Source organism: Mastomys coucha, unplaced genomic scaffold (assembly GCF_008632895.1).
Source record: "Mastomys coucha isolate ucsf_1 unplaced genomic scaffold, UCSF_Mcou_1 pScaffold20, whole genome shotgun sequence".
NCBI lineage: Eukaryota > Metazoa > Chordata > Mammalia > Rodentia > Muridae > Mastomys > Mastomys coucha.
The window spans coordinates 2,452,886-2,475,434 of NW_022196903.1; the positions used below are offsets into that span (position 1 = coordinate 2,452,886).

The 22,549-nt window shown below is 39.3% G+C and overlaps 1 protein-coding gene across 4 annotated transcripts in view; it reads left to right on the top strand.

Moving 5' to 3' along the window:
* The window catches only part of Dync1i1 (dynein cytoplasmic 1 intermediate chain 1), a 299,060-nt gene that overhangs the window by 179,711 nt on the left and 96,800 nt on the right, over positions 1–22,549 (top strand). For all 4 annotated transcript variants that reach the window (XM_031381127.1, XM_031381128.1, XM_031381129.1 and 1 more), the window contains 3 exons: positions 6,560–6,722; positions 8,987–9,086; positions 18,379–18,504. In XM_031381127.1, the coding sequence (XP_031236987.1) occupies positions 6,560–6,722; positions 8,987–9,086; positions 18,379–18,504 (389 nt within the window). The remainder of the gene's footprint in view (positions 1–6,559; positions 6,723–8,986; positions 9,087–18,378; positions 18,505–22,549) is intronic.

Genomic DNA, 22,549 nt, shown 5'->3' on the forward strand with positions numbered 1-22,549 from the left:
TAAGAAATGCATTAGCTAAGACATAGGTAGAAACTCGCATGAGCTAAGACTTAGGTTGAACCTACAACCTGTATGTAATAACATAATGCAATCTTCATGACTTTTCTTTAGAAATTTCTCTTTCTCATCTACTATGTTAAGACTCTCAGACAAAGAGATTTTGAGTTGTCATTTTTACCAAAAATATGACAAGTGGTCCTTGAAAAACTGGAGAAGGCTTTAAAAGATTCTTCTAAATATCTAATTAGTCTTATCAAGTACAGATCATCATAAAACTAATAAGCATCTTAGTTTGTATTTTTTATTAAAAAAATGGCCATGGATCTGGCTTGGTGCGTGATTTTGATTTGAGAGTTTTGAGGAGTATGTCTTGCTCTCCTTCCTTGCATTCTCATGAGAAAAATCCATTTAGTCTGAATAGCTACCACAGGCTGCATCCATGCACACCTAGCAGAAGCTTGTATACATATGATGTGGAGACACATCTTAACTTTAAAAACTTGTGTCCCAAGGCTAGAAAGAAGACTAAGCAGTTCAGAGCACTTGCTGCTCTTCCAATGGAGTTAAGTTGGATTCTCAGCACCTACATAGCAGCCCACAGCCATCTGTAACTCCAGTTACAGAAGATCCAGAACCTTCTGGCCTCTGTGGGTACCAGGCACACAAGTAGTGCATAGACATACATGCACGCAAAACACCCATACAGATAAAATAAAAATAAGTAAATCTTTTTAAAAAGAGAGATTAAAGATAAAAATCTCCTCCTGCTAAGGCATATTTGAGTTCTGTATGTGTGTTTAGTTTTGTCTTGATTATATTTATACAAACTAGTTTCTAGAAAAACCAGTGTAAAGTAGTGAGTCAAAAGCAAGGGGTCTGCAGCCAAGGTGCCTGGATCAAATCTTGGCTCTGATACTCATTAGTTGCAGGATCAATAATGACTAACTTGGCTGACATGCCTCCTTTTGGCTCTGGTTTCCTCATCTGGCAAGCAGAGATAATACCTACCTCGTGAGTTTGTTTTTTAATGTAAGACTCAAAGGGGCTAGTATGGAACAACTTGGCACAAAATAAGCACTGTAGAAATGTTTGCCAAATTATTATTAGTTGTCTTGCCTTACAGTACCAGGTCTGTAACTGTGCCGTACACATGATGTTATGGCCTTGTGTGTCCCAGTTCCCTGAGCTCAGTTTTGCCATAGCCCATAGCTTTGAAATCAAAAGATGCACACAGGTTTTTTGTTTGTTTGTTTGGTTGGTTGGTTGGTTGGTTTTTTGGTTTTTTGTTTGTTCCTGTTTTGGAGAGCCATTGGTAAGGTGAGTGCCAGGCCCAGGTTCAGGCATCAAGAAGGCAAGGTTCCAAGAGTGACTGAGAACAAGAAAAAGATTCAGTGACTTAACAGTCGCATCGCATCCAGAGAAAGCATTGGGTTTACTATTTTTCAAAACTCTAAACAGATTCCATAGGAGTGATTTCATATTTCAACCTCTACTAAAATCATCTTATTTTAAAAAAGCAATGAAGTGAATGCCTTTATCACAGGTAAAGACAGGGACAAAATAAGCTAGGATCTATTGAAACACATTCTGTTTCCTTTTACAAAACAGCTTAAAACATGCCCTGCGATATACAACCTTGCAGTTCCTGGTAGGCTTTGGCAGAGATTCACCCTGCCACACCACCCCCAACCCCAATCTCCACACCCTCTTCCTGGCCAAGCCAAGCACCTCCTTCTTAAGTTCCAAGCAAAAACACCCTTCAGTTTTAACTGCTCCCCATGCTTTATGGAATTGATTAAAGCCATACTCAAAGTCAAAAAGAAGCTTGAAAGAACATTTCCTGTTACCGCAGCACCGTGTGCCTCGTTCTCCATTAATGGCGTTTCTGCAAATTAGCACATAATGGGTTAAAAGCATGTTTATGTTAGCATCAAACTATCTGGCTTTTTTCCCCCCTCTAAGCAAGACAGTATTTTGCAAACCTTTAAAAGAATCTGCAGCAGATCTAATTGTGGCGCCATTCACTGGACTGTGGAGTAGGGCTGTGTCAGCACTTCCCGCGGGAACCCTGCCTTTAGGGGACTTAGTACTCAGCCATAAAAATTTGCTCTGGGCTAAAACTTGACATACAGCTTCAAACCAAGGAACACATTTTTGGGAAATCTATCTCTCTCCACCCCTCCCTCCCTTCCTTCCCTCTTCTTCTCCTCTTCCTCTTCTTTCTCCTCACCCTCTTTCTCCTCCTCCTTCCTTTATTTCTTCTTCATGAAGAAAAACGTAGTAAGACATGGAAAATTCAATATGCACTAGGTTTTTATTTGTTTGTTTTTTACTTATTTCTCCATCTGACACCAAGATACCTTGAGTATAAAGGAAATAGTTTTGATTTACTATTTTTGCCATGTGCACTTTTTTGCACAAAGAATATACAAAGTTGCAGGATAGCTTTCTAACTTTTCATCAAAACTTTGAAACTCTCCATGGCAGAGTCAGTTTAAGGGATTCGGAGTAAGAGGCATAGAGCCCCTCAGTCCTGTAAATTCAAATGAAGCCATAAGCCGCAAGTTAGCTTCAGAGACAACGTCTGTCTGTGTTAGTTTCATTTGGTTCCCTGCTGTTGTTTATGAACTGATTGTACTGTAAAATCTCCATTAGGGCCATTTGCCCCCATTTCATCTCATGTTTTCACTGGCTGCATAGATTGCTTATTTTTATCTTTTAGATAGTCTTGCAAAACATCTTTTAAACACCATGTTTTTATATTCCAATGTAATGCTGGATTGTAAAAACAAGGCAAGCCATTTATAAAGTGGGTATTTTAGAAATAAATTTAGACTTAAAATGAGATTATGGGGCTGGGGAGGTGGCTTAGTCAATAAACTATATGCAATTCATACTTGACCTGAGTTTATGTTCCCAGCACCCATGTACAAAACCAGGTAGAGTGGCCCTTTGCCAATAATTCAGGCACTGGAGAGGCAGAGACAGGTAGATGACCCAGGATCTAGATGGCCCATCTAGACAACTGGAGAGGTTGAGATTTCCTGTAGCAAAAATGGGAAAATGATTAAGAAAGACACCTGACATTGACTTCTAATTTTCGCACGCGTGTGCGCGCGCGCGCGCACACACACACACACTGAAATTAAAATGTTTGCTGTAAGTTGTGAGCTTCATTATGGACATGTTGTCTTTGTTGAGGCAAATGTTCTAAGAACCCTAGAAACAAAAGAAAGAAGATATTGTAAATGGGACCAATTAAAAAGAAGCTCAATACATATTTGTAAGTCAAGAACGAGAAAACAAACGAAAACAGAGTCAGTGGGATAGAACCATCTTAAAGGGTGCATGAAAAATGTAAGATTTCATACATAAGACTAAGGGAAATTAACATTGTATAATTAAGTAATAAAAAGCAGATCCTGAATAAAATTTGTACTAGGTTTTAATTTTGCATGTCACTAGCTCATATAATTTCATGAGTGTGAGTCATCTCTTTCATAGATGCTATTCAGGGTAAATGTAACTGAATACATTTATAGATTATCTTGTTCTTTGGATACTATGCAAGTCATATATATGTAGTCTACTTTTCACACAGATTCTTCTTTTTAAAGGACACTATAAATACATAAAGAATTATGAGCCATCAGCTCCTGAAAGGAATTCTTTATGTTTTATGTTGTGAAGCTAAATAAAATATTATATAATCCATACCCACATTTTGCTCTGATGTGATGTGCTCTTTTGATGAAAATTAATTCTACCTTTTTTACATCTACCTTGAACATATTTTAATATATATGCATGCATATTATATAGAGATATATAACTCATTGGACTTAAGAGACAGCAGAAAGATGTCTTAAGAGCAGCAGAAAGATGTCCCAAGGGCAACTTGGGAGTGTGTCTGGGGAAAAGATACTACTGACGGGATATTTTTCATCTCTGTATTTAAAGCATAGTGGATTCCATTGACTAACACTTTATTTTTCTGTCCAAGAGGTTTTTATTTCTTGGTGCCTCTTTTAACTGGGTACTCCATTAGTTTCTCATTTACATTGTAAGAACACCAATTTAAATATTTCCTAAGCATTGGGAGATTAGTTTTAATCAAAAGTAAGTATGATTGTATTTAATTTGTAAGTTGAATATTGTTTATGACTTTTTGAAAGCGCTCATCTGCACATGCATGTTATTATTTTGTGCAAACAAATCATGTCATTTGATCCCTGTTAGACATCAAAGCTTAACATAAAGTGTATCCTTTGTTTTGGTTCAGTAGCAATTTGATTTCGGGCCAAACATTGCATTGTTAAGGATGCTGTCTGGAGAGGCGGCTGGTTTGCCTACCTGCACTCAAGCCTCTGAAGGTCACTTTGATCAGCCATTTATGTTCCTCCCGAAGAAGAGGTTGTATGTCCTGAAAGCTGAGATCAAAGTGACAATAAGCTGTAGGGAAGAAAAAATTACGGAAAATTACACAGATAGTATTTTTTATTCAAGGTAATAGACTTGTAAGAAGAGATACAGGGTGAAATAGATGTGGTTCAAAAAGATAAACAGAGAGTAGATTTTCTTTTCTTTTCTTTCTTGCTTTCTTTCTTTTTTTTTTTTCAGGAGGGTAAAGGGAGAAGCTCCTGCTACTTTATTTAATCCCAAGAATGTCTTGAGTCATCTATGAACAGTAACCGTGACTAAATCTTTTAAAAAGACATTTTGCTTGGCTCAACCGAGCTTTGTTTGGTGAGGGTAATTCATGTATTACCGAATAATTCAATATTAACCGAACCAACTGGACCTAGCATTTTATAGCTTTGGTCTTTGTTTCACCTGGTTACATTTTGTAGCTTCACTGTACTCATCAAAGAGATAATTTAAGCTTCACAAAGAGACTAGGAAAATACACTAAAAGATTAGTTCTTGATCACTTATTCTTGATGCTTATCTATTCTGGGGTTTTTGTTTATTTTATTATTATTATTTTTAGACTGGACTACTGCTCAGAGTTTAAGCTCAGATGAGCAAGAGTAAGAGCTAGTAAATGGCTGGCAAAATGGTGGTTTGGTAGCGTTCTCCTCATTTTCAATGGCCTCTACCAAATCCTATTCTGAATTCTGAATCTAGACATCACCAGCTTCCTATTTTGCAGATTAGCATCTGGGCAAGCCTGTGCAGTTAAGCTTGAAGGGGATTTTGGAAAGTCTCAGTACACCCAGCAATTTTAGGGCTCTAGCACCTGAGAGATCTGATTCTGTTCGGGACCGCCAGAGATGATGAGTGGGTTGTGTTGCAGCTCTTCTGCTGTAGTTGAAACATCCCATTTTGCCATATTGTTAACCAGGCAGTATTTCTGAATTATGAATTAACTCTATCAGAACCACTCTCATTGTTTTACTATTATGAATGGAATCTTGTGTCTTTTCAAACTCTCAGTGGCATGGTCTGAGGCAAGGAAGTGGAAAGCCCAAAGGGGAGAGGAAAATCCCCTGTGGTGATTCTACAGAAGGGCTTCTTCGTCATTCAGATTTCTTAGAACAATGGCCTTAAAAAGTCATTAATCAAGTCCAATAAGCTTCTATAAAATGTTATATAGCAGCTAGCCACCTAAAAGATTCCTCTTATTGTGTGACCAGGGAGAACCTGGTCTTGATTGTGGATATACTCTGGAGTCTTGTGAAGCTCAGAGAAAAGCTAGCTCATCCAGGACACTAACTTCGATTTTAATTGGTTAACAAATATCTAGTGTTTTCATTAAAAGTGATGGATCAACTGTCCCCTGGCTGTCTGTTCAGGGGTAGAAATGGGGTTTCTAGAGACCATAAAGTTTCAGCTGAAAATGTCTGCTCCTAGGCTTTCTCCAGTCTGGGAGAGGTCCTAATCTCATCCCTACAGTTTTATGTGGAAAGTGTTGCTGAAGGAATTGCTTATAGAATTTGCTTATAGACTTTGAGGTCAGTTATTTCATCTCCCATTCTTATTTTGTATATTCAAATATAACCAGATAGAATTAAAATAAAATAACTACTCTAAGTAATAAAAGAAACTGTGGTATGTTTCAGAGGAGCCCTGTGTGACTTCAGACTAGGAAGGACATACCTTCTCTAAGGATGTCGGTTTCCCGGATAGCCATCCCAAGTCAAGTAGAATTTACCCAGTGGAGAGCAGAATACACATCTGCACGGTTCACAGATAGGCTCTAATGAGTAAGAGCTTATTCATGTATTTTTTCTGACTTATTTAAGTTTTTTCCAGTTCATTTTGAAAGCAAATGACATTTAGCACTGATATCTTAAAAAATGTCAACCTACTTTTTTACTTATAATAATTTTTACTTCTTCAAAATAGCAAGTAGATGAGATATGAAATCTTTTAGGGAGAAGAGCTACAAATGCCTTTGGCAAGAGTTTGAGAATGATTTATCATCCTAATTAACAATGGTTTGCTTTCCTGTGTATTATCTCTCCCTGGATAAGCAAGTTCTTTCAAGGGCAGGATTTCTATGGAACAGTTTTAAATTGTCCCATTTCCTTCATAACAACCTGTCTTGCATAAAAAGCCCCTCCTAGAGAGCTGACGGAGGAAGAAAAACAGCAGATCCTGCACTCAGAGGAATTCCTCATCTTCTTTGACCGAACAATCCGAGTGATTGAAAGAGCTCTAGCTGAGGACTCTGACATCTTTTTTGACTACAGCGGTCGAGAGCTGGAGGAGAAAGATGGGTTTGTTGCTTATTATACATTTTGAAGGACGTAGTGTGATAAATTGTGGTTTCGATTGCCTTAGTACTCTTTTGTAGGATGTGGGATCCCTCTGGGCTGCCTAAGCTGGTCCTGCACTGGACTCAACTGATAGTCTAGGCTCAGTTTCTTCACTGCTTCGTCCGGATGCTAGCCCAGCTTAACTCATTGATTTTAGATACATTTATGCACTTACTAGGCAAACCCTAAGTCTAGCAAATGAGAGGAATATGGAATTCCAGGTCTGATCTTACCAACTATCTTTGACTGTTGGCTTTGTTTATAACTTCTGGCTTAGCATTTCCTTGTAATTATCATGTGCCCCTATGAAATTCTTTTGAACTTGATATCAGCAGTCCAGTCCAGGTGATAGAGACAGAGCCATACACATTGTCCTTTGAGGAAACATTCCCCTGTGCAGCTAGGGGAGATCTGTAGTAGATCTGCTAGATTGACTCTTGCTGGCTAAACAAACAGGAAACTGGAGAAAATAAACAAGAGCTATATAGGGAAACAAGAGAGGTAAGAAGCAGTCTGGAACATGCATCGTCCTTTTAGTCCTATAAGGTTGTGCATGTGTTACATGTGCATATTATCGGAAACGCATACGGCAAAGAGACATTTACAGATAAAACAAACCAAATCTATCCAAAGAACTTAGGGGACAGGGAGTCCACATGACTTTCTCCACTCCTGTGATTTATATGTTAGAAAGGACAGGAGCTGCCAGCCATCTCCATGGGGTATCGGTACCACTTTATAAGACTCTTATGAAGCAGACATAGTTGGATTGTTCCTATAGATTTTGTCTGGGAACAATGTGTGAAGGTAGGTAGCCTGCTTTTTTGCATCAAATTTGATTTTTTTTAACTATGTCTAAACTTCAAATTCAAATGCATTCTTAAAGGACAAAATGATATGGTTATTATAGCAGAGGCATGGTAATTATTTAATTTCAAGCAGTGTTCTGAAAACATTCTCAACAGTTTGGCATGGTTAAACTGCACCGAGGAGATAAGCAGCCGAAATTTGCATGCTCTACCAATAATTAGCTTCTTTTTAAAAAGCCATTTCTAGTGGCTCAGATGGTTGTGACAGTCTCCCTTTCTATCTGAGTACATTGGCCCACTACCATACTGCTTTTCTAACAGGACTGAGTAACATCCATCTTACCTAGAGCTGCCCTAGGATTAATGGGTTCTAGGAACAAAGGGGTGGACACGGAAACCTTGCTATGTCAGCTCATCAGAACTTAGATATTTTCTGAAGCTAGGCTACTTGTTCTGAACAAGAGCTACCAAGAAAAATAGTACTGATGGAACATAGTGGAGTAAAGTGAATGGAGAAAGGGTGACTGTAGACAGACTCCTGGACTGAATGAAACCAAAGCAGTTTAGGCAGATTCTTTTGCATATCCAGTAGCGGCTGGAACAGAACAGGCATTACTCAATTTAAGCACACAGGCCCTTGAAGGAACTGAATGACCAGTGCAGAATTCTTTGAAGGCAGTACCAAGGTCAGGTGAACGTTAGCCAAATACACACTGGCCAACTTGCAGTCAGTCCTCTGAGGCCCAGTGGTCCTTTGGTCAATGACTGACACGGGTAATGACTGGAATACTCTTGTGATTCCCCAGCTCGCCACCATACCTGTCTCATAGCAGAAATGATCACCTACTGTTACTCAAGGAGGCAGCCACGAAGGCCAATCACAATTCACAGATGGAGACATGGATACCATTAGGGGCCTAATAGTACAGAAGTTATTGATAGCAAGAAACTCCCTTCATTTTATGCCCCTCTAAGAGCAGAGAGATTTACATGTTTCTATTTAATCTTACTGTGTGTATAGTGTGTATACTCAAGTAGAAGTGAGAGGCAAGCCTTGGGAGTCAGGTTCTCCTTCTACCAAAGGATCAGGGAACTGAATGTGGAATATCAGACCTGCACAAGTATTTTTATCTGCTGAGCACTTTTGCTGGCTGAGGGAAGTTTTTAATAGCCCTGCTTCAGGCTAGGGACAATTAGAGGGAAGAAAATATTTCAAGACTGACTAAGATAAGCTAAAACAAATTTGACATTTACAGCAGGATCAGAACAAACACTAAAAGACTTTCTGAGCCAGTAGAAAGAGCATTTTGTAAAGGAGAATATCTTTAATTCATGTACTTGTGGTCATGTGCTAGTGTCTAGACACACCTCTGTTCTGGAACCTCACTTTTACCTCTGTTACTTAACCTACCTTAGGGATGTGCAGGCTGGAGCCAACCTCTCCTTCAACCGTCAGTTCTACGACGAGCATTGGTCTAAGCATCGGGTGGTCACATGTATGGACTGGTCTCTCCAGGTAAGAATTAGTGCTGGCCAGACAAACTTGACTTGTGTTTTTATGATATTTGTATGGTAAAAAAGATAATTGTTATTTTATTTTGGATATATTTACTAATATAGGACTCTCTTCTTTCTGCCCACTGGTTTTTGTTCACATTTTTCGGAAGTTTGGAGGGTTAATTATCCGTTCAGCTATTGGTACTTATGAATGAATATGCTCCTGGAAACAAACAAGCAGCCAGACCATTCTTTACAGGGAGTTTCTTAAGTGTAGTCACTCTTGCTTTCCTACTGACCAACTTGATGAGTTGACAACCTAACCTGTTGACTATACAGGAGTCACTATGCCCAGCACTGAGCAGCTACGAAATGTATAAAAGCACACAGTTAAGTTGTGGTGAAGTCAGAATTCGAATGCATGTGGTCTGAATTTTGAGCTCATGATTTTGTTTTTATCTGTATAATTTGCATGCCAAGCACTATAGCAAATGCCTTGAAAGCGTCATCTTATTTCACCATCAAGGGAATTATATAAAACAGTCATTATCAAGATTTGCAAGCTATAGCTGAAGAAACTGAGGCTCAGTAAATGCTAAGTAACTCGCTCACTTTCACTCGGGGACAGGATAGCCCATATCAAGCCTTGCAATGCTCTACTGCATAAGTTTTAACTGCTTTTCCCCTCAAAGAAAAGTGCTTATGAAGCTGAAACAAGAAGAGTTTGAGAGTGATAAGTGGTCCAGACAGACAACAAATGTTGTTTCAGAGTGGAGTATATGAGGGGGCCACTCTCTGGTCACCTCTCAGAAGACTGACCTGGGCACAAAAGGAGAAAATGATGTGGGTAGATAAGCAATGGGATATAACAAGGGTCTCATTTAATCTCAATGGGAATTGGGGGCGAGTGTGATCCCCATAACTGTATGGTCAGTAGCCACCAATTGGGTGGGAGTCCTCTGCTCCTGCACCCTCTTTGATATCCAAACAACAGAGCACAGAGACCACGACTGTACAAAGACTAAGACAGTTAAGCTTGCTCAGTCTCTCTGCAGTGTGTGGGTGGTCTGTGAGCATGGCCTGGTGTTCAGAGAAATCAGATCCAAGCCTTAGGAAACACTTAGCTTGGAGTGTTCACTTATTCATGGTCTGGAAATCACACAGAAGCTTTATCTGACACATCCCCCAACCAAGGCAACTGCTAGTGGTTCCCAAGTCAGCTGCTAACGCTCTCTGAAGAGACTGTTGGGCTACCCCAGCCTCCATGTGTGGTTGCATGGGTTTGTTTCCACAAAAGTTCCTTCCCATGTGGCATGTGTGTCTAAGGAAGTGAAACTGGAAAGCATAGAAATTCCTCCAGGGAATTTCTCTTATATCTCCCTTTCTTTCCCCCTCTTCCTCTCTGCTCCTCCCCTCCTCCTCTTCCTCCTCCTCCTCCTCCTCCTCCTCTTCCTCCTTCCTCTCTCTCTCTCTCTCTCTCCTGTCTACACTATGGGAATTGATTTGAAATTGTAAGGCATGAATTAGAAAATTTCTTTAAAAAATAGAATCCCTAAAATTCTGTGTTTTAACACTTTTGTGAGTTCAAAGAACCAGCTTTTCATGCTTCTGAGATAAAGAGACACTCTGAATTGGAGTAGGCACACTTGGACATAGTAGGGCAAAAAAGAACAATGTGATATAGGCTACGGTGTAATGGCAGGAAGGCCTTGGATTTTCTTGTGTAAAAGAAAATGGGACCGCAGAGAGAAAAGGAAAGAAACATGAGAGATAATTCTGCTTTATATTTTGAATTCAGTAGGCAATAATGCTCTAATTTTGCAATAAATATCATATAAACACTATTCTCACATAAAAACAATCTGTCCACTTAACACTCTGGCTACTCTTCCATCTATTCAGAAATGTTTAGCACAAGAATACTGTCTACAGCCAATGTGTAAGTGTGTGTATAAAGTCAGATTTTACATTGGACACACAGTATGTATGTACCCCTCTCCTATGTAAAATCCGTCCTTCAATCTCCTAGCCACACAAGACACTAACCTGAATAGTCTTCAAAACTCTGTCTAGTTATGAATTCAGTCAGGTTTGGAGAAGCAAAAGAGAGTCCTGACTAGCACTAATTCAAGGCCATCACCACTTGGAGTTGATGAGCACTTCACGCTGTGTTCCTTTTCTTGCCTAGCTTAGACTCCTTGCTGGCCTCTCTACATCTAGTCTCAGAATATAGAGTTATTATAATCATTTTTATCATTTGTAAAGGTTGGTTATATTTATTGAACAATTTACTTTTTGTACTATCTCCTTCTTCCCTTTCCTCCCCCTTCCCACTTCCATGTGTCTGCCTACCTTGTTCCCTCTTATATTCATGTCCTTTGAATATATATATGCACATATATGTATATACATATATACATGGGTATACATATATATACATACTCATACATATGCACACATATGTACATTTGTACATATCTGCATAAATATATATGCACATATGCACATACACATATACATGTGTACACACATATATACCCATGTGCATATCTGCATATATATACATATCTGCATTTATACATAAATACACATATGCACATATACACATACATGTATACACACACATACCTATATACACAAATGTACATATGCACAAATATGTATATAGAACCTGCTGAACCTATTGTATTTATATGACTTCAAGGACTGAATAACCAATTAGGGGCCTCATCCCTGGGGACAAGTAATTCTCCCTCTCTCATCACTTCTTAGTTGCCTGTAGTTCTTTGTCTAGAGCTACCAACCCATGAGATTTCCTTCTTTCATGATAGCATGTTTATTGTTGTTATTTTTCGTCTCCTGTTTAGGTAGACATATTGTTGAGGTATCTTGTGTGTAGCTTTCCTGTCATGTCTAGGAGACACACTGCCATTTTCTGGTCCTCTGAGTCTTACAATTTCTCTACCTGTCTTACTCAAGTTCTCTCAAGCCTTAGATGCAGGAATTATGTTGTAGATGCTTCAACTGGATGCAAGCACCCCATGATCAGTTATATTTTGAACAGGCATGACGTATTATAATGGTTCTGTCTGCTATAAAGAGAGGCTTCTTTGATGAGATATGAGAACTACATTTGTTTGTGTGGATATAAAGATAAGTATCCCAAATGAAGTTGGGAATTAAATTGGATTAGTATTTACATTTCAAATGATATCTCCTCTCCTTGTTTCCCCTCGGGAAAACAAAAACAAAAAACAAAAAACAAAACAAACAAACAAACAAACAAACAAAACCCTGTTATCTCCCCCTCCCCCTGCTCACCAACCCACCCTCTCCCGATCCTTGGCCCTGGCATTCCCCTACACTGGGGCATAGAACCTTCACAGGACCAAGGGCCTCTCCTCCCATTGATGACATATTAGGCCATCCTCTGCTATACATATGCTGCTGGAGCCATAAGTCCTACCATGTGTACTCTTTGGTTGGTGGTTTAGTCCCTAGGAGCTCAGAGGGTACTAGTTAGTTCATATTGTTGTTTGTCCTAGGGGACTGCAAACCCTTCATCTCCTTGGGTCCTTTCTCTAGCTCCTTTACTGGGGACCCTGTGCTCAGTCTGATGGATGACTGTGAGCCTCTACTTCTGTATTAGTCGGGCACTGTCAGAGCCTCTCAGGAGACAGCGATATCAGGCTCCTGTCATCCAGCACTTGCTAGCATCCACGATAATGTCTGGATTTGATGACTGAATATGGGAAGGATTCCCAGGTTAAGATGCCTGATCTCACCAGCCCCAGGAAGCTGGCTACCTTTCCAATACCAAGCATGATTTCCCTTCTGCAAATGTGCCTTAAGTCCAATTAGACAGCCTTTGGTTGAAGCTAAGATATGACTGTCACTACTGCACTTTAGGGATATCTTGCTTTACTGGTCACTGTGATTCATAGGCAACACAGCTTGGCCAAACTATGGCTGTTCCCCTTCCATAGGAGCTTGCATAGTATCTTCTGGTATTTCAAAATCTAGTCCTCAGGGAAAAGGTGTTCATGTCAAATCTAGCTCAACTCCTACAAGTCCTGTGTCTGAAGTGCTTGCAGTCTTTAGCAAAGGAGGTTACCTTCACCCTCTGGGGAACAACCAATGGCAACTGCAGTAGAGTATATTGCTTTGGGAGTCTCTTGGACTCACCTGATCAGCAACTCCAAAGAGGGTGTTTCATGCCTAGTACTGGAGGATTTTAGTCTACAGCTCTTAGGGATAGGCAGTGTTATCAGCTCAAGTGACATAGCTTTAGAAGTAATAAAGTGAAAAACAGAGGTCTGGGAATGTAGAAATAAAATTTCACAGTAAAATAAGGGGGAACTCTTGTAAGTAGCAAGCAGCGTGGAAATAAAGTTTTAGAGTAGCAAGCAGCAGCTTCAGCCACTTGGCTAAGTGTTTTCTGAGAAGCACTAAGAAGCTGTGTTCCAGAGATAGCCAAGGGCATGCTGTAAAAACAAAGTTTTGATGGTCAGAATGTTGAGACAGAATGACCAGGCCATTCTGACTAAGCTATGTAAAGCCAAAACAAAAATAACTGGTAGTCGCAATGATGTGAAAACAAAATTAGCAACCTCGAAAGAACCCCCCAACTGCTCCCTGTAGTGAATTTCAAAAAAGACCACAAAGTGTCACCCTGACCTTGCTGATGACAATTCCCCCACCACCACCTAGTTACTCAGCCCCTTCCCAGGGACTTTTCAAGGCCAGGTGCAGAGCTGGATAGGAAAGTTGGCTGACTAAGCCAAGAACAGCCCCCTGAACAAGCCAACCAATGCCTGATGAGATCCTTTGTCCTGTTTCCCATCAACCAGAGTAAGCCAGCTAGCCTTGTTGCAGAAATCTGCCCTCTGTAAAGTATAAAAGATGTGTGCTTTCTGAGTTCGTTGTTGTCTCACCTTGCATGGTTGAGCAACCCCACGTGCATTGGCCACGCATGTTGAATCAATAAACCTCATGTTATTGCAACGATCTATTGTCAGTCTGTGTTCTCTGGGTTGAGCCAAGTTTACTACACTTTAAGTTCATAAACTATACAATTCCTTGTGTTTTTAAAACATTGTTAGTGTTACTTTTCCCTCCCCATCTCTGTCCTTCTGATTTGCTTCTCTACCTTCTCCCTAATTAACTCCCTGCCCATGTCTCTCTTGTATCATGTCTTTTCTCTCTCTCTCTCCAACCCCCCAATCACCTCTTTTTTATTTTTCTTATTTCTGAAGTTCCTCTATGCTTTATACTCACACCTGAGGATATGGAACCAGGAACTGCAGACGAGGAAGAATATACAGTGTTTATTTTTCTGGATCACTTTATGCAATATAATCTTTCCTCAGTCCATCCATTTACTTGAAAAATTTATGATTTAATTGTTATTTTTACATCTGTATAGCAGGCTGGGCAGTGTTGACGCATGCACTTGGGAGGCAGAGGCAGGCAGTGGGATTTCTGAGTTCGAGGCCAGCATGGTCTATAGAGTGAGTTCCAGGATAACCAGGGATACACAGAGAAACCCTGTCTTGAAAAAACAACAACAACAAAAAACAACTGTATAGCAATCCATTGTGTATACACAACATTTTCATGATGCCTTCATCAACAGAAGGACATTTAGATTGTTTCTGCTCCCTAACTATTGTGAACAGGGCAGCAATGAACATGAATGAGTGGGTATCCAGGAAAGAGGATGCCTATTTCTTTAGACACATGCCAAGGAGTGGTGTAGCTTAATCATATGCTAAATTTATTTTTAGTTTTTTGAGACTTCTTACCATTTTTGCTTCTTAGATGTCCTTCCCAGCTGTCTCATTGAAACATCCACCCCTACTGAGAGTCACTTTTTCTATCTTCACCCTCAGCACATGCCCATGCTTCTAAAGAATCATGTGATACCTTCCTCCTAGCACATTGTTTTTGCTCTAATTTTGAGCTGATGTTATCCTACATGCATCATGTTTCCCACTAGCCAAGGGTAAGCTCCTATAGAACAGAAGTGTTAACATGAATGGTCTTGTCCTATGCTGTACTTAATGGCACATTTCATTTGTGTAGTGAACACAATACCACAGTGGACATATAGGGATGTAAGCCTTTGATCCCAACTGATTTACATAGGGTTCCTCACACTGTCATTCATGAGCATTATGACTTAGAACATGTCACTTACCTAAGGATTCATCTTCTTTGCCTGTAGAAATGAGTAAACCATTATCTTCTTTATACAGACCTGAGTAACAAGTGAGTTATGACGGTGCCCAGCTCAGTGCCTAGAACATGAGGTCCACTTAAAGAATTCTGGCTCTATTGACCCCAGGAAATATTAGATTCTGTTTCTCCTGAAGATATAACTGGCCTTGAGAGAAAAGTTAGTAATTTCTGGGTAAAATTCGTCTAAATTAAATATAGGATAATCTAGTCCTTATGTGTAATTAAGCAACCAGAAAGTTCACAATTGTTCAAAAGTATAATTTTAAACATTTAAATTTCCATAGTTACTTGGAAACTTGATAATGAGTAAATATGACTAGACATGCTCAAACAAATAGTTTTTTTAAAAGAAGTACAAGAAGACACTTTGAAATCATACCAGTCTGCATTAGATAACATGTAAGTCAGTCCTTTTACACCTTGTAATTCCTCTTATTGAAAACTTTGCCAAAGGCATTTTCCTGGAGTTTTCACCATCGCACAGCCTGTTTGCTAAAGAAACTTGAAAGCCAAGCAAGTTAAAATATTTTTAGATGGAAAAAAAAAGAAAGAAAAGTAAAGCTGCAAGTGGCTGTGAACGATGAGACCCAGATGTGAAGCTGTGGGATGCTATTCCAGACACATCTGGCTGCTCTCTGGCCCCTGAGGTAGTGGTGTCAGTGTTTATAGACTTGCCTTTTCACATGTGACATAGTTAAACTTCAGATGGACAGTCTGGAGACTTCTGTGTTTATCTGGATGTTAGTTTCATTGAACGGGCTCTGAATCAAAGGCCTTGCTTAATAGGCTTTGATTCATCTGCTAAGGAGCATTTTCTAATAAAGAATGATGACTTCCCTTGGTGGCCACATCCATGTGTGCTACAGTATGCCTCTGTAGCAACCAGTAAGCTGTAATTCTATAGTTAAAAGAATGAATGAGCCACATTGATGACTTAGATTTAGTTATGGTTCATATGAAGGAAAAGTCAAAGTTTATGTTTATATTAAGTATTCTTCAGTCTGAATATATACATAGTATAGCAAACAGGAAGAGAAAACTAGATTACATGTGAGACAAGGATCATATGAGCTCTAATAATTCTGGTGTGTATTAGAGGCCCTCATGAGAAGCCTAGGTACGAACGGCATTTTGGGAAATGTGTTCTAACTTGGAGATTGCTCATGAGACTCTTAGCTATTTCTTAATGCTCCATACAGAGTTCATGTTTTCAACATCTCTTTAAAGCCTTCCTTGTTATTGCATGACTATGCTTCTTACCTTTAAGCATTTAATTATTATGGTGTTTGATAACAAAGGAACTAATATTTATGCTGATCACAGAGATACTGAAATAAAAGAGACTTTCCAAGATCAAAATGATGAATTATTCAATAAACTTTTTTACCTTAACACATCATATGTTTGGGTTTATTAAACTATGAGTTCAGAGATAAAACAGCGTAGTAACAGCAAGAACACCCTAATCCTAATACTCAAGGACACTGTGATCTAGGGAAGACACAGTGAGAAAGGAACACAATACAACTGAACAAGTGTGTTAGTAGGGGCATAAAAGCAAGGATGCTAAGAGGCAAGGGAGGGATAAATGGTGAGAATTATCTAGAGGACTTAGTATCTTTATTCACTCTCAAATATAATGAGGTCAACAACACAGAAGGAGCTTCCAGAGAGCATGTTATCAGAATCATAGGTACAGAGGTAGTAGCTAGGTGCTTCATGGTTAACTGGTAAGTTTGAGTAGAGTGTGTTTAAGAGTGAAAGAAGCCGGGCGGTGGTGGCACACACCTTTAATCCCAGCACTTGGGAGGCAGAGGCAGATGGGTCTTTGAGTTCGAGGCTAGCCTGGTCTGCAAAGTGAGTTCCAGGACAGCCAGGGCTACACAGAAAAATCCTGTCTCGAAAAACCAAAAAAAAAAAAAAGAGTGAAAGAAAAAAGCCATAAGACATTAAACAAATGCAATAGAGAAAGGCAGGTCAATAAGGACCATTCTCGTGAAAGCCATGATGAGCCATTAATTGTCATGCTGAGGGTAACTTATCAAAACATACTTTACAAGTTCATCCTGACAAAGGTTGGAGTAGGGAGGAGGTGGTCACAGGTTATGGGAAGCCTGATATGAATGTGTCTTTTTATGTCTGAACCTATAGCTTGAGAAATCCCAGCCTATGGGAACAGGAAGCAAGTCTGATACCTTCATCAGACAAGAGGGTAATTTTGGTGTCTCTGCCCTAAAGAATGAAAACAAATGTAAATTCAAAATGCATGCAGTACATAGTGGTAAACAGCATTTGGGAAAGCAAAAAAGGAACATGGAAAGATGGAAATAGACCATCAGGTTTGGCCAGTTAGGTGAATACCACGTCTAAGGTACAAACTTGGTGGACTACAGGGAGAGCAGGAAGCTCTGTGGGAAAGCCTATCGAGTATATTTTCTGTGTTCCTTCTGGTGTTGATAGTTTTTGTTCATCCTGATCAAACTCAAGTGTGCTGTCAAATATTAATACATATCACTCTGATAAATATCAAGCCTAGAAGACATTTGAAAATTATCAACATATTAAGCTTACAAAAAAATACTGTCATCTACAGGATAACCTGGTAAGAAGGTAAAAATAAAAGGAAAAAATAAGAAGAAAGAGAATCGCCTTGTCTGGGAATGTAGTTAACAAAAGGAGCATCTGCATGGGTTTTACAAAGTAGCCAAGAAAGAAAATCAGCACAGAAAGTTGTCATGGAAACCAATATAGAAGAAAGAAGAGGGTAGCCCAAAGTGATTGACTCTGTAGGATCTGAGCATGTTTCCAGTTTAGTGACCATTCATACACACACAAAAATGAGAGACAGAAAGAAGGGTGTGGATTTGATAGTAAATGTGGCAAAACTTAAAAAAAGACAGGACCACTTGAAATGTGTAACCCAGCACACATGTGTAGGATGAAAAGTCCTTATGAGCCAGTAGTGGTACACACTGATAGCCTATATTGTAGACATGGATGTAGTAGGGTCATGAGAAAATTCCTATGCTGTCATCTTAATGTCATGAATCCTTGTGACCTCTTTCATTTAGTACCCTGAGCTGATGGTCGCCTCTTATAGCAACAACGAAGATGCTCCCCACGAACCAGATGGAGTGGCCTTGGTTTGGAACATGAAGTTCAAGAAAACCACACCAGAGTATGTCTTCCACTGTCAGGTACGAGTCAGCAGAGTAAAAATAATTCCTATCTCCTACCACACTAAACACAGTTCAAGCTGTCCTGCATCTGTCTGGGGTTGGGAAGAAGAACTGAGTTTAAAAATGGAATTGTTGACAATTTTGGAAAATTCCCCCCACAGTAACCTAATGTTTTTGGAAAGTGGCAGCCCTGCTCAAATGGTTAGAAAGCCTGGTTGGGAACTGTGTGTCATTTTCTTTCTATTTAAAACAGTCCCCATGAGGATGAGTTTATAAAGACCTCACACTTATGAAGAAATTGTGGTGTGCCACTTCCTCTGCTTAGGGGCAGCATATGCTAGCCCACCCATGTGTGCACCCTGAAAGCATTACCAGCCGCGTTCCCTCCTGTCTCGGAAACACACTTCAATGGATGTTGTCTTTCTAAGTCTATAGGTGCCATATTGTTTTGGAGAGAATGATACTTTTGCATCTGAGTTGGGGGAAGCTTTACCACCAACATTACTTGAATTGTTGAGAAAGGTAGATGCGGTTTCTACTTTGAAAGTGCAGATTCTATCAGAGCATGGGGGGTGTTTTACTCCTTGATTCTAATGGCACGTGATTTCTCTTCTGTTTATCACACTGGCACTGAAATTAGGCCACGCTTGCATGCATTCAGCTTTGTTCTATTGCCACTACTTTGCTCAAATGACAGGCCTTTGTGTTGGCCGGTATACCAATCTCTTTATTAATGAGATTATGCATAGGAAAATGGAAAGCATGCATTCTACCTCAAAATTTCAGTTCATCAAATATTAGAATTTGGAGGCTCCGAGAACTCCGAATACACACATCTAAGGAGATGGGGAAGCAAATCTGCTTGCCTCATCCTGGGAAGCTTTGTGCCATGTTGTATCTAAGACCCGAGTATCTTTTTGAACTGAAATATGTTTACACTTTAGAACATTATCAGATATAATTTGAGGAACAGGAGCTGCTAGGATAAAGGCCTAGCTTCAACGTGATTGAGTAACCTCTAAACTCTGCCCATGTTTTTCTAATTTGCTATCTCACAAACGACTTAACAAGAAGTCTAGGCCTGCATAGTAAATAACCTTTATTTTCTGAACCTTTGAAATGAGAACAGGTTTTTTTCTTTTCCTTTCTTTCTTTCTTTCTTTCTTTCTTTCTTTCTTTTTAAGATTATCAAGTTTGTCAGCCTGATAGGCTCTTTTTGTAAACATAGAAGCACAAAATTCTAATTCCGTTCAGTTGTAAGGGTTTGCTGAATTGCCAGGAAAATACTATAAGGCTTATGGGATAAGGAGAAGCACATTTTTGAAAGCCAGGGCCTTTTAAACTATTTTGATATACAGAAAGCATATCTTTAATTTTAAAACTCCAAGAAGTAGCCCATGCTGTTTCAGTCAATGCTTATGATGTTTATCATAACTTAAAGTTTTCTAATTATATTAACTGAGTACTGGTGGCCTGTGGCAATAATTGATAATATGGTTAATACTCACAGTATTATATAGTACACAGCCAATAGGATCCTGATATCACTGAGTAAAGAAGACCAAGCCTTTGAAATTATCAGAATCATTTTAATTATTTATTTTGTCAGGTCACAAAGCTAATGCCAGCACTGACTGAGCCAACATCCTTTCTTCCTTCTCATGGTGGCTTGGGTATGATTTACTAAAGACTTAAATTATCATTCAGCTTTAGTTTTAGTTTCTCATTTAAATGGTCCAATATATGTGTTTTAGAGGAGAATATGGTTCTGATTTGATTTGATTTTATTAAAATCCAGAGGTTATGTGAATAAGCAAGATAAAGTCACACAAGAATTACAAAAAGATGTTGAATAAAACTTCTTCCTCTTGGTGCTGGAGAGTTGGCTCAGAGATTAAGGGCATTTGTTACTCTTGCAATGGATCCTAGTTGGATTCCCAGCACCCACTTGAAGACTCACCACTCTCTCAGGCACCAGGCATGCATGTGGTGTATGGATATGCAGATGGATAAAGCACTCATGCTCACAAAATAGAATAAATCTAACAATAAATAGATAGATAGATAGATAGATAGATAGATAGATAGATAGATAGATAGATAAATGTAAGTAGATTCTTAAGGAAAACAAACAAAACCAAAGAATAAAACATATCTCTTCATTTCCTAAATTGCCCCTACTGTCTTTAATTCATCAATGGGCCAGAAGCAGAAATGGCAATTTTAAGTTCTATCTGCTATCCTCTGGAATATTTGGGCTTCTACCCGAACTGGATAATTTGATCATCATATTGGTGCTGAAAACTGTAAAGACTCTAAAATATCAAGTCAAAGCTATTTAATTTAGTTACACGTGCATCTGAAGATATCTAATAGCAGAACAATGTTCCCAGATATAAAATAGGCAGTTCCTGTACATGACCTAGACATTCATAAAAGGCTTGTTTAGGAAACCACACTGTAAAAACATCCAACCTGCAGAATGTAGTTTTACTCTACTGTCTAGTCTGTGCTATTATTTAGCAGAACTTGAGCATTCTAACTAAAGCAACTGCAGGGACCAAACTGTAGAACCAGCTTTCCAAAAGGTGAAAAGAATGAGTCTGGACCCTTGCAAGGAAGGAAAGAATGATAGACATGACAGTCAGTTCTCTACATCTCCTGGTTCTGTATGCACACAGTCAACTCACTGTGGTCTGAGAATATCTGAAAATAAACCATCTCTATCAAACACACACATACTTTTTGTCATTATTCTCTGAGGAATATAGCAATAAGATGTATTCCACTTGCATTACATTAGTTATTGCAAATAGTCTAGAGACTGCTTTAAGCATACAGGGAGATATGTACAAGATAAATGCATGTTTAACCCTTTTACATAAAGATTTGTGTATCTGCAGATACGTAAAGGAAGGGAGGTGCTGAAACCAGTCACCACAAGAATACTGAGGCACAACTCTACAGAATCCTTCTAAAGATCCCCAAGATAGATTAGGTGGGGTTTTGTTCATTTTATTTTCACAGAAAAATAGAACCAATGGGAAATATATATCAGATATTCAAGAGATAAAGGAGTCCTTTGAAAGGGAGGAGAGAGAGACTTTTAAATGAATTTATTCATAAATTTCGAAGGTGGGCAAGCCTAGAATATGTAGAGCTGACCAGAGGGTGGAAATTTAGGTAGTGGTGGATGTTGTGGTCCTGAGGCTGAACTCTGAAATCTATATGACAGGCCAGCGAGTAAGAACTACCATGCCGCCAAAGAATCAATTCTTCTTTGGAAAACTCCAGCTTCCTCTCTGAAGGCCTTTGGCAAATTAGATGAAGCCTCTCTCGTTTCTGAGGACAATCTGCTTTACTCTAAGTTTACTGGTTTAAGTATTAATCATGTCTAAAATTCACTTTCCACTGACACTAGACTACTGTTTCATCCATAAACTGGGCTCCACATGATAGCCAAGTTGACATAAAGTTAATACTTTGATTTTATCCAAAGCAATCCAGGAAACTAGCATCTTCCATATCTTCTAAAGGCAAGCTAGTGACAGGTCAGTTTGGGATAGCAAGCAAATAAGTTCATCCATAAAGCCTAACTTGAGAATATGAGCATCCCTTGCAGATAACAAAACACAAAATTGAGATCAGATCGTGGGGAACATGTCTATGGTACTAATTCTCTTCACATACACAAGTATTTAAGAATCTATTTTTTTACTTTTTTTTTTTACCATAAGCTCTCAGTGGCTACAGACTAGAAACTGGCTCCAAAGAATGATGAAACAAGATAAATACCCACAGATGGAACAGCTAAGTTGAAATCGGTTGGTATTTCCCCCAAAGACCGCATCCTGGGTCATCCTGTACCAGTTAGGGTTGCAAGCAGATGTAGACATGTGGCCTTCTGCTGTGGAGGGAGGAGCGTGACTAGAGAAGAAATGAAGCAAGCTGAGCTTTTGCCTTGGCTGACTGTCACAGCCACCTGGGTGATTTTAAAATGAGCTATGCCTGGCTTGCATCCTCAGAGATAACCTTAAAAGTTCTTGATCCCTGGGTATGACTC